Here is a 16412-nt window from a genome sequence, read left to right on the forward strand (position 1 = left end):
GGAGTATGCATGCTCTTCCTGTGCCCTCATGGGTTTCCTCAACAAAGAACCACACTAAATTCACTACTGAATTACTACAGACATTAAATGACCCCATAAGGCTCCCAATGAGAAGACATTAGAAGACATTTTATTCAATGAATCAAAATATACTTTATTGCTGTGGTGTTAACATGGAATCATGACGTTAAATACTTTAGCTCTATGTGTCATATCATTCAACACACACGACTCATTTGTTACAGTGTTGAGCTTCTGAAACCCCCAAATGAGTCACAAAACCGTCTGGTGCCCAATAGACAAGTACAGATGCACAACCAACCTAAGGTGTGTCGGATGTGTTGGCGGACAGTCAAATAAAGTCTGCAAAATGATTTCACAAGTAGATTGCGCTTAAAATTTTGTATCCACCAAGGCACAATGGCCTTCCCAAAGAAGTTTGAATCCAGAATATTCCACTGAAGAAGAAACAGGTCATAACAGTGGAAGTCATTTCAGAGAAAAGATGTACGAATTAAGTTGAGATTACTTCTTTGGTCACCTGACCAAGAAACAGTTTGAGATTGTTGGAGGGAATAAAACATGGGATTCTTATTTACACAAACGAATCCTTTCACGTACCATTTAGAAAGTTTTCATATTAATTAGAAAATATTTATGCTGTTGAAACCTATTTTGTTGCCAGATGTCTTCCTTTAAAATGATTGTGTCTTTGAACATAAATGTAATTTATGTTATCAAATTTGATCAAACAAATGCCATTGTAATTAACTATTTTCACCACATTTATGGTCCAACCTGGTGGTTAATCCACTCAATGTTAATTCAAGTCTTCATCCAAAATGTTGAACTTTTTTAATAAAACCTAACTTTTTGGCAATGTCCACATTAAAATGATAAAAGCAAAGACGCACAACATACAACAAGTGATTTTCACCTGGCCATTTCATTTCTGCCAAACGTTGGTCCGAAACACAAAAGAGATTCAACAAAACTGTAACCGACACCAAATAAACATCCCGAATCATACTCTGTTATCAGTGTATTCATCAAGAGCAGCATTTGCACAACTTGCTCCAACAGTCTAAAATACATGGCTGTTTGATCGTCGTCACTGGACCGTCTCTGCTTTGCCTCGGCGCTGGAGAGACCCCTGGTGGTCACATGAAGTAAACCCTGTGTTTGTATTCCCACCAGGTCGATGCAGTCCTCCAGTATCCCAAGTAATCCAGACCCAATCTGCAGGTCGTCCACCTGGCCGTCAGAATCCCTCTGATGACAGCATCCAGTCTCCATGGTTACCAGGCGTGAACAAGGTTGATAGGGAGGGGGGTGGGGGTGGGGGGGTGGGGGATGCGTTCAAAGCTGCATTCCAGTGGCTCAATGACACATCCTCAGAGTCATCTCTTTCTGAACACACAGACAGACAGACAGATACATGTTCAGGCTGGGAGAACAAATGAACGGACATTCCATTACATGCAAAGACGGATATCTACACATGCAAAGTCACATGGGTAACCTTCTTTACTGAGCGTATATAGATAATTGTTGCGCATAAATAAGCTTGCTAACAGAAGTATTTTCAAAGGTTTTAGAATCCAGGTACATATCTCTCAGTCATGTGACCAGCGCTAGTGCAGCTTGGCCAGTGTTCTGACAGCTGTTGAGATGTAAGCAGATGTTTTGAACTCTGAAGGGACACTGCAATCCTCAATAGCTACAATGCTACAGCCTATATGGGTCAGACACTGAGTCAGGGCATTAAGGAATCTGTACAATAACTATATGTACATGCCTACCAATTCCTCCCCTGTTTACTCTCTTGTTCCTGCATGAGAAATGCTCCTGTGACTTCCATTTTATCTTTGCTTTTTTTCCCCTCTATTTATTCTCTCTCACTATCTCTCTCTCTCTCCCTCCTCCTCCCCCCCCCCCCCCCCCCCCCCACCACACAGTGAGGCAGCAGTTGCGGTACGAATCTGCAGGCCACAATAAGGCAGAGGGAGGAGTGAGATTGGCAGGAGCGGTCCGGAACCATCTGCAGAGACAAGTCCCAGTCTGCTCATACTGGGATACGCAGTCTGCAGTGATCCACAGAGCTCGACCTTGTAACAGTGAACTGTCCCCACAGCGTGAGGACGGCCTTGCTACTGTTAATGGGAAAGGACGCCGAAAAAAAATAAAATAATCACACCAATGCCGACACTACGCACCTTTTACCGCTAGTCCACCATGGGAAAATGGAACGAACCACAGAGGTGTTGTGAAAAAGAGGGATTTTCATTTGGCCGCTCAAAGAAGGTTTCGAAAAACACCTCATTAGGGTCATGCCGGCTCCACCTGGTTTACTATCTGGGGCCAGACAGACTTACACAGTAGGCTGCTCTCGAACAGAACACCCTCGTATCTGCGTGGGTGGTGGCATTTACCCAGCCCGATCATGGGGATCTCTTATGATAATCTAGAGAAAGGAGTCATTGTGTAGGAACTTGTTTGCCAAGCTTGTTCTGTTCCCCTGCCCCCGCCCCCCCCTTCACCAGTGTTGGTCTTCTACTTGTGTCCTGTTTACAGAAGCCCTTTTGTTGCACTTTTCAGCTTGGACAGGGGGTATTTGAGGTGGTGCGCGAGTTAGAGGGAGCACTGTGGGCCTGTCTGCGAACTGAAGAACTAGGGTGCTTCTATTAGGACGGCCGGTGTTTCCATTGTGAAACGCGGAGAAAGGCTGCTCAGTTAGAGAGAGAGAGACCATGTCATCACTGGAAGCAATATAAGGCTCTTTATGTACGTAGATGTGGGCTGAAAGAGTGGGATTTGATCCGGATCGACGGGAACGCCACGCCTGCACTCTGATCTTATCCACTTCCCTAAAACATCACTTCTTAACCCAGATGACACTTCCTGACTGAACTATAGTACTCCAGGTGGCCTCAAACTCCAAACTCTTTAGCAGTCCTCGAACAAAACAGGTCCGGGACAACCGCTTTGACTTTCTCACAAGGCTACTTAACCCACCAGCCTGCGCCGTGTGACACGTTCCTATACTCACCAAAGGCTCCAGCTCCTTTCGGTCTATGAGGTTGAGTTCCGTGCCAAAGAAGTAAAAGTGCTTGTAACAGGTGTTGACATGTGCCTCTGCTCCCATGACGATGATGCGGTCAAAGTGATGGATGTAGACGTGAACGAAGACCCTGAAGAGACGACACAGGATCTTCTTACAGATCTGGATGAAGTTCTTGGGGAAGGGGATACCTGAGGGAGGGAGAGAGGGGAGAGAGAGAGAGAGAGAGAGAGAGAGAGTTAGTGCATAAGTTGTGGTGCATATATAATAAGTGCCACGGGGGCCCAAATGAAATACTGGCCATCTGGAAATACCATGGCTCAAATCCTCTTGATATAACCCACAACTATCCCATAGCCTAATGTCTTTTGACATATGTATGTCAAACGCAGGGAAGTTACTTTGTAATGCCCGACACAGGGCAACAAGCACCAGCTTCGACAGAACAGGGCTAGCACTGGCCCAGAATCTGACTACGCCATGTTCTGTGAAACAGGATGCCCTCTTTTTACCTATGCCTTTGGCATATTACAGATGAAATGTTGTGTTCTTTCACCATCACCACTTTCATTGACCTACTCCAGCACTGGACATTGTTGTGCTATTGTATTTGGCAATGCGTGTTTGTAGAATAACTCGGTTGGAGGGTGAATTCTTTGCATAGCCTTGTCTTCGTTGTAGGCTTGTATGTGGGGAGTGGGTATAATTGTTGTAAAAGATCCAGTGTCTTATAAGCAGACATACAGCACTGTTGTACCACGCACAACATTAAATAAAGTTACCGTCTTTTTGAATGTGACACAAAAGTGCCAAGAGTATTCTCATCCTCCCAATCACAGTTACCAGCTCACCAACAAGGACAACTGCCAAACACAGTCCTGATAAACATGAACATACCAACAAATCAACGTTGTCTTTGTGGTCTGTGAATTATTTGTAAAAATCATTTTACCCCAAAGGATGCATCTTCAAATCCAATTTACTCAGATATTAAAGTAAGCTCAGCGAGTCTGGTTTTTTCCCCACACAGAGATTTTCTGACAGGCAGGTGGCATCAAAGAGCACAGTCGTTTTCTGTGTGTGTTTGTGTGTGACTGACTCCCAGTCCTCATGTCGTCCACCACAGTCCTTTTCCTTTCAGCTCCCTGGAAAGCCAGAAAACTCTCACTCTGCTCTCACTCCACGCCAAGTCCACTCAGCCTTCCTAAGAGAGACTGACATTGCCCTTCACCTCATTAGGAAAGGAGGTGACAAAACCAACCAATTAGCAATGTCACCTCGTCACGTTTCCCTCCCGATCACGTCTCCGCGGTTAGGTTTAGGGACGTTTTCGTGACGCACTATTAAACAGGGCCTCACATTACACGTTTGTATCCATTACACTCGTTCCGGACGTATTACGAGTTGCCCTGAAGGCCTCACACTTGGGACAGACGGACGGACGAAACAAAGTGACTCAGCGGCACACCTGGCCTCCTTCAAGCCCGACATAACATGTCTTTAAGTCTTCATGTGGTCTCCTCCACAGTAACCTCTCAAGGTTAAGTGTCTACGCCGCGCTGGGTGGAAGAGAATGCAGGTTCATACTCAGCCAATTATACAGCGAGTGTTGATAGACCGGTGGTGTTTACCGTATTATTATGGGCTGTGCTGACTGGCAATGCCAGACACACGGAAAAATGAATGACTGAACCAATCCAAACATAGGACATAAGTGTATACACAAACTGGATGAAGGAGATCACTGGCACCTTAACAAAACACAGAACACTCATAACCTCCAGCAAGTGTGACTGCATCCTCTTGTAAATCCAGACAGCAAAACTGTAGCCCCATAAACGTGAATGTGATAACGTAACGCTCTCAGTGAGGTTCCCAGGGTGTGTTACATCATCGGGAGCACTCTTCCACCCTTCCCCTGACACCGTCGCAACTTGTCCAGGCTTCCCCCCTTTCCCCTGACACCGTCGCAACTTGTCCCGGCTTCCCCCCTTTCCCCTGACACCGTCGCAACTTGTCCAGGCTTCTCCCGACTGCTGTTGTGAGCTCCAGTCTGCCTCACGCCCGGATCCACGCGCCCGAGTGCAGCCCGGCCACAAGGGGGAAGGTGAGGGGGGGGGGGGGTGTCGGCGGAGAGAATGGGAAAGGGGAAAAGAACGAGGGAGGGTACGGAGAAAAGGAGAGAGTAGGCGAACGACGAGTGGATGGATTGGGGGATGGTGGGGAGGAGAAAAACGGTGGAGGGTATTATTTGGGGGGTGAGGGTGGTGGGCAAAGGAGGGGGGGGGGGGGGGGGGGGGTGAGGCTGGTATGGCCGGGTGGCTAAACAGAGAACTTTCCTTCCTACCAGGAAGCAGTGGGAGAAGGAAGGGGGTCGGACTGCCGTGGAGAGATACAGGAAGAGGTCAAAGGGCGGCCCTCCTATGAAGGGTCCATCTACACCCTGCGGCTGGCCTCTTCTTCCCCACCCCCCCACCCCTCCGTACACCCATCCTCCACCCCCTTCCCTCCCGCTAACTCCTTTGGCCATCTTTGCATTGCATTTCGTTGGGGATTATTTTAGTTTATTTGATACAAGTTGAGTGTATAACAAATGTATCAAATCAAATGCCACACAGCAAATACTGAGGCCAAACGGTATTTTTCTTTCTCTCAGGACAGTCGTTTCCACTATAGGTCACACTGACACTCAGTTAACCCATTTGGGAGTAAGCAGACATACAGGCATCACGACTGTGACCTTGATTTCACGCGAAAGACGGTCACTGACCCATATTCAGCCTATCTTCTGTATGCGCGTGTGTGTGTACGTGCACGTATGTGTGTATGTAGGCCTATGTGTGCGTAGACAAGTGTGTGTATGTGTCGTTCCAGGGTGAGATCCATTAGGAGAGAGGTCTCCTGATACCGCACAGGATATCAGACCCCTCTCATAGCCAGGGCCCAAGAGAGAGAGAGAACAGGAAGTGGCGTGGTGGAGAGGAGAGACACTGTCTGCAGTCGCAGACATACAATCCTGTACCACAGCTCAACACGGAGCTCAAGGTGAAGGAAGAAACAGTAGGAACTTGGCACTTGTACCAAAACATAAGAGGAATTTAAAAAAAAATCTGAGTGGGTTCAGCAGAACATGGATCATATTAAATGTTAAACTGTAAATCAGAAAGGGTTTTTAAATCGCCATGAAAGTTTGCACAGACAAGGAATTTACTTTGGCAGGGAAGGTGCATACATTTCAACAAAGCAACAATGAATTATTTTTCTAAATGTAGCATTGACAGTATCAACACAGGTCCAGCCACTGGTTAAACAAGAGACACAATGAAGCAGTTGACCTTGTCGCCGTCTTTGCCAACCTGTACAGTCAGGCAGTAGAAGAATCCATTTGAGCCTGGCACCACCACACCAACAGATGGTGTCTGTGTCAGGGATAGTACGGCCCACAGGGAGCCAATCACAGGAGGCGGGCCACCACAGTGCCGAAACAGAGTAGCAATGGGATTATGACCTTGTTAGTTGTACATTGTATGGGTTTATCTAAGCCTGTTCGTGGGGATCCACATTTCCAGTTCGAGAAGATTTATCTGAGCTTTTGGTTCCAGATGATCTTAGCTGTTCTTTCTCAAATGCAAAAATCTATATGATATACTGTATAAAAGCTAGCCTATATAAAAGCCCTTTTGTAGTATAAAATCGTTGCTAATGACATCAAACCTAAACATATCAGTCTTGACACATACAAAAGTTACTTGAGGTCATATTCACAAAACGTTGGAAATCCATCGTGTTCTTCTCAAATCATAAAGGCATTTATGAATGTCCATTCACGAGGAAGTAACTGTGTGTTTGTTATGATAGTGACTAAGCTAGGAGTGGAGCGCTGCTCTGGGCTAGGGCACTGTGCTGCTAGCTCGCTGCCTCACTGGGTTCACATCCTGGCCACACTCAGTGTGGAGGCGTACACACACGCGTACACACACACACACACGCGTACACACACACACACACACACGCGTACACACACACATACACACACACACACACAGAGGGGGTAATGAGTACCTCTGTAAATGGATAATGAGAGGACAGACGTTCTGGGTAGTCATTATTAGGAGATTACTGGGCCTGTCCAAATGGAAATAGAGAGAGCATAGCAGCCCATCTATTCAGTGCGTTTGGCTTCTGTGGGGACCAAGGAGGGCTTTTGCGAAGACACGAAAAGCTCTCTCTCTCTCTCCCAGTTCACTGGCCAACCCCACGTTCGAAAAAAAAAAAGCATATGCGGCCCTCACAAGAGATGCCAGGATACATGTACTTTTCTTTCTGGAACAAGAGGAGTAGAGAATGGAGCACGGATGGGAGCTGGCCGTTCTGCTTCATTACGTCTGTTCGTTAGGCTGCTTCGGGGGAATCTCTACAGAATTCCCCGAAGCCCAGGGCAGATCACACACACACAACAAATCAACATGCGGCGTGCGCTCAAAACACTGAGGGGAGTTTCCGTATTCAGTTAATGAGTTTAGTTCGGGCTTATAGTGTCACAGGTATACTGTTTCCTCAAGAACAACATCCTCTTAATGGTCATGAGCAGACTCCACACGTCTAGAAAAGGTTTTAAAAGGGTCACAATGGTTGTCCAGGTGGTACGACACAGGAAGTCCCATCCCATGTCAGGAAGTGACCCCGCCACAGGCCATCTGAAACAGACAGAGTTGTGACAAAGCTGCTCTTTCCTGCAACATGAACTTTGACCCCTGCCTCCCCGGATTGAATTGACTAATCCACAATGCCCATGTTTCAGGACTAACAAGAACCAGGACATTTACGATTTTGATATTCTGTCAAATACTTCAATCATCCATGGTCCTGGGAATAGTAGGCCCCCAAAACAATACAAGCTTTATTCAGGAACCCGAGAAGACCTTTATTATAATCCAGATCCATCTTAGCTGAGGTCTGCATCCAAACCAGGCTCCAAACAGACCAGATGAGAGGAGTGCAGATTATAGGGTCTGTAAACACACACGGGTGTGTTTCACTAAACCTTCCTTAATCCTCTTTACCAATGCAAGCACAAAGACTCCTGAATATGGGCCTGCCTTGTGGAGATGGAAACACACACTTTAGCTAACAAACAAACCACTCTCCAGCTGTTGACCGGAATCCTTAACTCCTTTCCGTCTTGGCGACCTTTTCATTAGCTCAAATCATTCGTCTCACTCGCGTCGAAGACTGTCAGAAAGCCATATTGTCTCTCCCCAAGACATGAACCCTTCAAGCCTCGTCAGACTCAGGTCAGCAGGGGGCTGCTGTTACCTGCATCACCCAGAGGAACTCGAAACCCCAACCCTGACACAAACACCCCTCATCTTTGACCGAGACAAAGAACACAGGCCGGACACGCGTTCCTGCCAGCCGAGCTGAGACCAGGGGCGTGTCGAGTGTGCTGTGTGGAGCGCTGACCCCACGTGACAGACACAAACACCTGTCCCTCGGTGGGTTTCCGGCGCCTGAGGGGATCTGGGCCGAGGGGAGACGGTGATCTCGTGTGTGTAGGTTCGATCAGGCGGGTTTTTGTGTAGTAGCAAAGGGTAAGGAAAGATCTAGAAACAACCAGAGATCCGTGAACATTCCCGTCTTATGGTAATCTCTTCCTGATGACTATTCTAAGACGTTTAACCCTCCCCTGGTGGTCCCCCCCCCCACACACACACACTCTTTCTATTGACCTAGTAACCTGGTTTAACAACACACACACAGGCTACTTCCTGTCTGGCTTCACTGACGACATACACAATCCATAAGAAGGAGGGGGCTTCATCACAGCCCAGACCAGCTCCTCATTACATCTCAGTACCAAGCCAGAGTGTGTGGCCAGAGTCTGTTCCTTCTCAACCAGGCACTGGTGAGGATGACGCCAATAACTCATAACAATCCAACTTTTGTAACATTGAGGGTGGGCGAGGGTGTGTAGGTGGCATTCGGGCCTCTTCCTTCTTGACTTACTGGATATATTTCAATAAAACATCAGGCTACAAACATCACATGTAGGAGGAGGAGAAGGATGAATAATTCATGTCTAGCTGACAGCACACAGGGAACTTAAAAAACAGGGAGGGGGAAACGGAGGCAACACAGAGAGAGAGAGGAGAGAGACAGGGACAGTGAGCTCACACTAGCTAGTGACTCAGGTGCTCCCCGTGGCTGCAGGGTGCGAGAGACTAGCCGGTCTCTGGTTTCTCCGTGGCCCCAGTGACTTCTGGGAGCCATGTCGGCGTTCAGAGATCAGGTATCCCTGAATAATTCACAGACTGGAGAGGTGATACCATTTCCAGCCAGCGATAGCCGTGATGTTCTCCATCACGACTAGCAGTGACCCCGGGGGCCCAACACCCCACGCATCAACCACGACATAAAGGCCTCTCACGTCATGGCACTAGTGCGATGGGACTGAAGCTGTCATTCTCGGTCTCCCTCCAGTAAACAGAGGATCTAATCCCGCCTTTGTTTCAATCCCCATGGGTCTGGCAGCAGTGGCACGCGGTACTTCATCAACCGAGGGAAATTGTGTTTTTATGGGAACAACAGAAACGACAGTAGAACAAGTAGATATGTGTATGTAAGCGGCTTACTTATTAATGGTAGGAGATCCCTTTCGCTCACTCGCAAGTAAACAACTTTGGATTTGGGACCTTGTGACCGACAGTAAGCCGCCACAACGCCGCTTCTCAGCCTGTTGCTTAAGAAATGGGTGTTATGGGCCGCATCGCACTAACATCGAATTAACCGTTTATACAACGTGCTGACAATCTGGGCTAAGTTACCCAGTTGCCACTCAAATCCAAATAGGCTGTCGTTGCTTGTCGATATTATTTTCATTATTATTGTCATTATATTCCTAGTCCCTGTTTGACACCATGCCCTCAGTTTGGACTGAGGTTGAAAGGTCATCTTGTGACTCCTATGTGCTGCTTATCACGCCACCCTGCGTACATAAAACTGAGAGATTAACAGACAGGTCAGTTGACAGGAGTTGTGAGAGGTTTTCCAATTAGCTTGGTCTTTAAGTCTGGTCCACCTGCCTTCTGATGGCAGCAGTGAGCGTGGGGAACCTTCCTGAGCAACACGAAGGTGTTCCTGGCTAAGCCACGGAATGCTGAAAGCCAGGGAGTATGGTTCCATTTACTGGAATTGTATCTTAAATCAAGGCTTTTCTAATCTGAGGGTAGCTTTGACTGCATACACAACGACGTTATAGCTGTCTAAAAACAACCGATGATGTCGTCACTGCGGCGTCATGGCTGGTGGACAAAGTCGTCATGGTAATACGTCTTGGAGCATTGTTTGGGGGTTTCAGCTCTCTGGTTGACTCACCTATGCTGGTGGGGAAGATGTCTTCGTTATTAATCTGGACCTCGATCCAGTCCATCAGCAAGTTCATATACTTGGGGGCCGGGAGGGCCGTGGGCTTCTTGAACTTGCGGTCGTCCTGCCAGCGGTACTCATACCTCGGGCCCCCGGACATGACGGGGCAGCTCTCCTCCGTGCAGAACTCGCACACGGTCCCGTAGATGAGGTTGATGCGGTTGAAGAAGTCCACCACGTGCACGGCCACCCAGTCGTTGAGGTCCTCGCCGTGGGGGAGCTGCACAGAGGCGCGCAGGTCCACGCCGGAGCTCAGGGACGCCTGGGCCTTCTTGTGCAGCTCGAAGCGCTGCGTCCCCGGCTCGAACTTGCGCTTGGGCCGGAAGGTCTTGTCCTTGTTGAAGACCTGCTTCAGGGCGATGGACATGTCGACGGGGAGTTGGGGCTGGGGTAAAGGGAGGAGGAGGAAGGCGGGAGGGCTGGGGAACAAGTGGGGCTTGTTTGCAGGCCGTGAGGACCCCAGGGAGGACCGGCAGGTACCAATAGTCCCTGTGGGATGAGGCTGTCACAGGGAGCAGGAGATGAGGCTGCGGTTGTCAGTGTTGGCGTGATGGTGGCCCTAGGACATTCTCCTATGGAGAAAACAAAAGGAGAGTTTTCAGAAAGCATGTGGTTTTCTCAGGAAGTGAGGGTATAATCTATTGCTCTAATCCACATATCTGATTCTATGGCCTGTAGGAACACAAAAAGGGGGGTTTCCACAGAGTCCCCTTGCATTCAAACTGTTAAAAAAGTGATCAAGTTCAGACAAGATACTTTTGCGAAGTGAGTAGCTCCTTTACTTTCATGCTGAATCATTATGATTTGGATCGAATCGTTTTCGCAATACAAAGTCAAAAGCTTGGGCAGAACCATCTCTTTCCCCTTCTGACAGCCTACAAAACAGGCACTGTGTTACGATCTACAAAACAGAAGTGCACTGTGCGCAAAATGGTAAATCTAGGGTTTCCCTCGGCTGATATCTATGACCAGATCCTGTTCCCACTCGTCCAAACCCGGCACAATGGATGATTCTAGCATGATGTCAGTGCAAAAGAGAGGCCGTCAGGCCTGTCAACACTGCATTCACGCTCAAAAGCCAGAGGCTCTGTGATAGAAAGTGTAATTAGTGCAATACAAAACATTTCAATTGCAACTTCCTCAAGTGTGGTGTACCATGAATGCAAATGTAGCCCCGACGCGCCACATAAGTGGGGCCCGCAGATGAGAATGCTGTCTGACCAGATCTGAACCCTGTTGACAAGTCTATTTAGTTTACTTCTACGATTGCTTTACTCTGGCCCGAAAACGACCCTTGCCTCTCTTTGTCTTTCCCTCCTTCATGTGTGTGTGTGCGCATGTGTTAAGTCTTCCCCCAAGTCTCGACTCTTTACAGGAAATCAACACCTGAACTGGTCTGGGGTCTGCACAAACACCAGGAGGGACCCTTCATCCGTTTGTAGCTCGGACATTTTTTACAACATACAGGACAGAGATTTACGGCCTCCTCTTCCTAGTTCAGGAGGTCATACGTCGACGGAAGACGGGGCGATGACATACATGGTCAATATATTCTGTGTTTAGATGAGTCTGGAGCCTAATTGAAACGTATTGGCGCGGCAGGTCACTCTCGTTTGCTCTTATGGAAACCCTGTTAACTAAGTAAAGGGTTGAAAAAGGATGCAGTCACAAATCACGTAACATGCCATTCTAACCCTATGGTCCTTGCTCCCCAAATTAGCTTTCGGTCTTTAAACAGTAGACCACAAAACCTCTCAAGATGATCACCGTTTACTCATTTCCCCAACTTACACAGATCCTGAATGACCTGAAAGACAACATTTCCTTAACCCAGACAAGTTCCTGGTTAAACTTAGGACAAACAATGAATTCCCTTGTGCGTTTTACTTATACAATGCCGACTGGCTAGTTCACTATATCTTCTGTGTTCATCACACTGTCCTAACAACCAGGGCTAGACTCCAGCAGTGACTCACTCCACCACAAACATGGATGCCTTTTAGTGCACAAAACAAACTTCATTCACAAAGTTTCCTTTCTTCAACATTGCCCCCCCCCCCCTCCCCCCCGGTGAAATTCACATGTGACCACCAATGATGCTGATGTTGGATTGGACATGGATCTGTGACTGGCGAGAAAAGGAAGTTGAACGTTCATTCAAAAGGCTTGCCAAGGGAGAAGAATGTCTCGTGTCATAAAAAAAAGGAAACATTTGAGTTGACTGCTGGGAGGGCCTTCTGTAGAGGAGTCCTATAAATCTTTCATGCCTCCAGTGGGACTGGGGAGTGATGCTCTTATAGGTTTAAAGAGGCCTCTTCCGACCCCTCCTTCTCCCATCCTTACAAAACTGATATCCCCACGCACAGATCTCCCTTGTTCAGTTTCGGCTCTTTAAATAGACGGAACACAGGATCATGAAACATTTACCGGGTTCAAAATTCCAAATGCGAGCCTGCGATACGTTGTCAGACGTAAAAATGAGGACGGAATGAAAGTCGTGATTCGTTTGGGTCGAAACGTTTGGTTGTTTACCCAAGTCCTTCGAGCCTTCTTCGTCTAGGCCTAGATGTCTGCCTTTCCTTGTCATGGTAAAGACCTAATGAAGTAGGCTACATTGTACAGTATACATGCAATCCATGCCAACGTTATCAGGAAGTTCTAAACCATTTGCACTTACAGCTGGAATCATAGCTTGTAAACTTGGTAGTGATGCTCATTCATGAAATAATAATATATATTTTTTAAAGAGCATACATAGTGTGAAACACTCCCAGAGTCAGAGATGAAAAGATGGCTCCCGATAAGAGGTAGATACGTGTTCACAGTGAGTCAATGTGAGTCTTTACTGGGCCAAGGACGAAGCAGGTAGATTAGCCAACTCCTATTTCTCTTCTCTCTCTCTGGCAGGCTAGGATTGGTTGGTGCGCCATCTCAATCAGCCATTGATCCTGGATATTTCCCAACGTTCTAAACAACCAACTAGACCCTTCCACAAAGAACCGATGAGCCATGACTATCCTCACATTCCACCAGAACGCATAACCCTTTCAACCTCTGCCTAGTCATGTCTTCAAAAGGACCACTGGCAGCCATCTCTGTGGTTGTAAAGAAAAGTCATAAACATTCCAGGGAGGGCACAGCCCGGGGGAAGGGGGGGGGGGGGTCGAGGCTGCAAGGATTGGACGGTGGTCGTGACAACCCTGGCTCTGTATGAGCCACGTTTGTTCCGAGTTCCTTGGGATCACACAGGACAGGTTCTCTTCCACATGGTACTGTGTGTGGACTGTGCTACCGAGTCACCCCAGATCCCACCCTTCTCATGGCACCGCTTAGACAGGGGCCCAATCTTCATCAACACGAGCATCCACCCCCATCTAGCTAGGGCACCTCGCCCTTCTCCGACCCCAGGTTGCGTGGCGGGTACCAGGGGAGACCGTGAACGGCATGGTGCCACCACTACTCCACAGAGTAGGGTCGGGAAGGACACCCATGCATAGCGGGGCACCCATGTGAGGAGGATCACCCGCCCTGCTGTGCCAGATTACACTAATCCATCAGAGGGTCAACAGCTGGCTTGGAGTGACATCTGGACGCAAAGATAAAAGCCTTCTCCGGTTAATGCTGCCTTAAACCTGCCAAAAAACCATTTCCACTCATTCCTATAGGAATGGAAGAACACCAAAGCTTGGAGTAGAACTCAGACAGAATGAGCCACCATATGCCTCTTAAAACAGCCATGTATCACACATCAGGGCTCTGAGGATTAACGTGAATGCATACTGTTGGAGAGGGACCCAGAGTGCATGATGCTTGGTTTGAGTCTGTTTTAGGATTTTGTTGTCTGTGACACTAATTGCGCAGGTCGCTAACACAGCACAAGAGCAATGGCTCAGCATTAGTTGCAACAGGACATTTTCATTTTTGCATTCAAAACATAGGCGTGGAAACAGAAAATGCAATAGCATCAGAGGAACATTACTGTTACTTTTAAGTTATCAACAAACCTTGATTGTTCATGTAGCTTTATAAAGCCCTGAACAGTGTACAGTATTGATGTATACAATATTGATAAAACAACCTTGTTTTTCTACAGTTGTATGAGATTGGTGTCAATTTAAGGGTGACTTGAAATGCCATTGATATACTACAAAATAACCCTCCACCTGTCTACCAGAGGTGACAGAATGCCCTACATACAATATAAGCTTTCATGAGCTATTTCACACTAAGCCCACAGTCAGACTAGTCAATGTTTAACTTGGTAATCTGTGATTCACAATGAAGTGAAGCACCATAGTTATGCAGTGCAGACACAAATCCATTTTCATTCCGACAGCTTGAAAAAGCTGGTTTTCTTGAACAATTAACTTCCATTGGGATATTAAATTGAAGAAGGGAGACAACTGCAGGTTCAAGTAGCCTAGTGTATAAAATATTCTTAGGACAGCCTTTAATCTTTCAACATTGTCTTCTAAATCGAACCTTTCGTTTCTGAAGGTTTCACATGCCTTGTGGGGCTCTGGGTGAAGCTGGGTGCTTTCCCTTCCGTTTCACCTTCCCTAGGTGAGTTCACTGCCAGGTTCCAGCTTTTCTGAGGGTGTGGCCAAGTTTTCTAATTTAAGGAAGTTTTACTTGCGTCACTGACTGTGAATAATGAATGGAATGCAATGGAATGGATGCAATATTTGCATCTAGTGTGGGTGCATTGAATTATTGTGCATCACGATGATGCGAGGCAAGATTGCTGTAGGCCCCATCTACATTTGTACACTTTAGATAGGCCTACTCAAAACAGTATGAGGTGTTTGGGCAGAGACAGGCTGAATGAAATAGCACGAGGAAGCATGTTAGAGAAACCGTGAAAGCCCCCTGACCTCATTACGTTTGCTAGGACTAGATGAGTTCTAGTCACCCCTGTGAGCCAACAAAGTCATGTTGAGAGGGAAATACATCAATTTCCCGCAACATCCAGGGCTGGTCTAGTGTCCACGGCAATTACCTACACAGTCAATTTGGATTTCCAAAATCCCGAAGAGATAAAACAACAGCACACAGAGAGAACCCCAAGTTTATCAGAAAACATTTTGACAGACGACGGGCGTAGATTTTGGGAGCTGCTTCTGGCAGAGAGTATCCTACAAAAAGTTGGTCCGAGTGAAATCTGGCTCCCTACAATAGCTTTTTGGCTACTCTCTTTCACCCTATTCAATCAACAATCTCAAAATACTCATTTACATTTCCCAAAATCTAATTTTCTGTGTTAAACTATACACCGAACAGATATCACCACCCTGTCAATTCCGTCCTGCTACACCTACTACCATAAAAAAAAAATATATACCGTCTAGCCTTCCGACACTGTGGAACATGTGCGCTATTAATCCTGAAAAGGATGAAAGACAATGATTGCGAAACAAAATCAATTATCACGAAATAAATTGTTTTTACAGTCAGTTTTGCCAAACTGATCTGAAAAAACAACATTAGATTAACGAAAATGATTAAGGACTGAAACTTTGGCTCAAAAGCCATAGGAACGCATGTGGTAGACAGTCAACATTTACAACTGAAAAACTTCCCTTTCACACTGTAGGATAGGCTATCTCACTTACCTCGATAATCCGTGAGTTTCTCTACATTCATCAATGTGCCCGCTTCCAGTTTTGAACTAGGTTTCCTGATACAAAATTCCCGAAATCCGCTGATCTAGGGTAGATCTACAATGCAAGCCAAAACCAGATGTCATGAACTAATAGAAGAGCCTCCGTCTTATTTGGAAGTTATCCTAGATTTGTAGTAGCAGTTTACCGTTTCACAAGAAAGCAGATCCTCTTTCGTCTGTATACATGCAACAGGAACTGAACATTTTTTATTATGGATCTATTCACTATGGTAAAACCCTTAGGGCCACAAAGTGGTCTAGTCT

At 46.8% G+C, this 16412-nt stretch overlaps 1 protein-coding gene across 1 annotated transcript; it reads right to left on the reverse strand.

Annotated features, from left to right (window-relative positions):
* Positions 1-102: 102 nt before the first annotated feature.
* On the reverse strand, positions 103-16329 carry LOC136964387 (MOB kinase activator 3B). The gene is made up of 5 exons (XM_067258493.1): positions 16295-16329; positions 16099-16203; positions 10436-11058; positions 3050-3252; positions 103-1410 (listed from the first exon to the last, which is right to left on the reverse strand). Exons 3-5 carry the CDS (start codon positions 10851-10853, stop codon positions 1381-1383), a joined length of 651 nt encoding a protein of 216 aa, XP_067114594.1. The 5' UTR covers positions 10854-11058; positions 16099-16203; positions 16295-16329; the 3' UTR covers positions 103-1380.
* Positions 16330-16412: the final 83 nt, after the last annotated feature.

The sequence above is a fragment of the Osmerus mordax genome, chromosome 20 (genome assembly GCF_038355195.1).
Source record: "Osmerus mordax isolate fOsmMor3 chromosome 20, fOsmMor3.pri, whole genome shotgun sequence".
Taxonomy (NCBI): Eukaryota; Metazoa; Chordata; class Actinopteri; order Osmeriformes; family Osmeridae; genus Osmerus; species Osmerus mordax.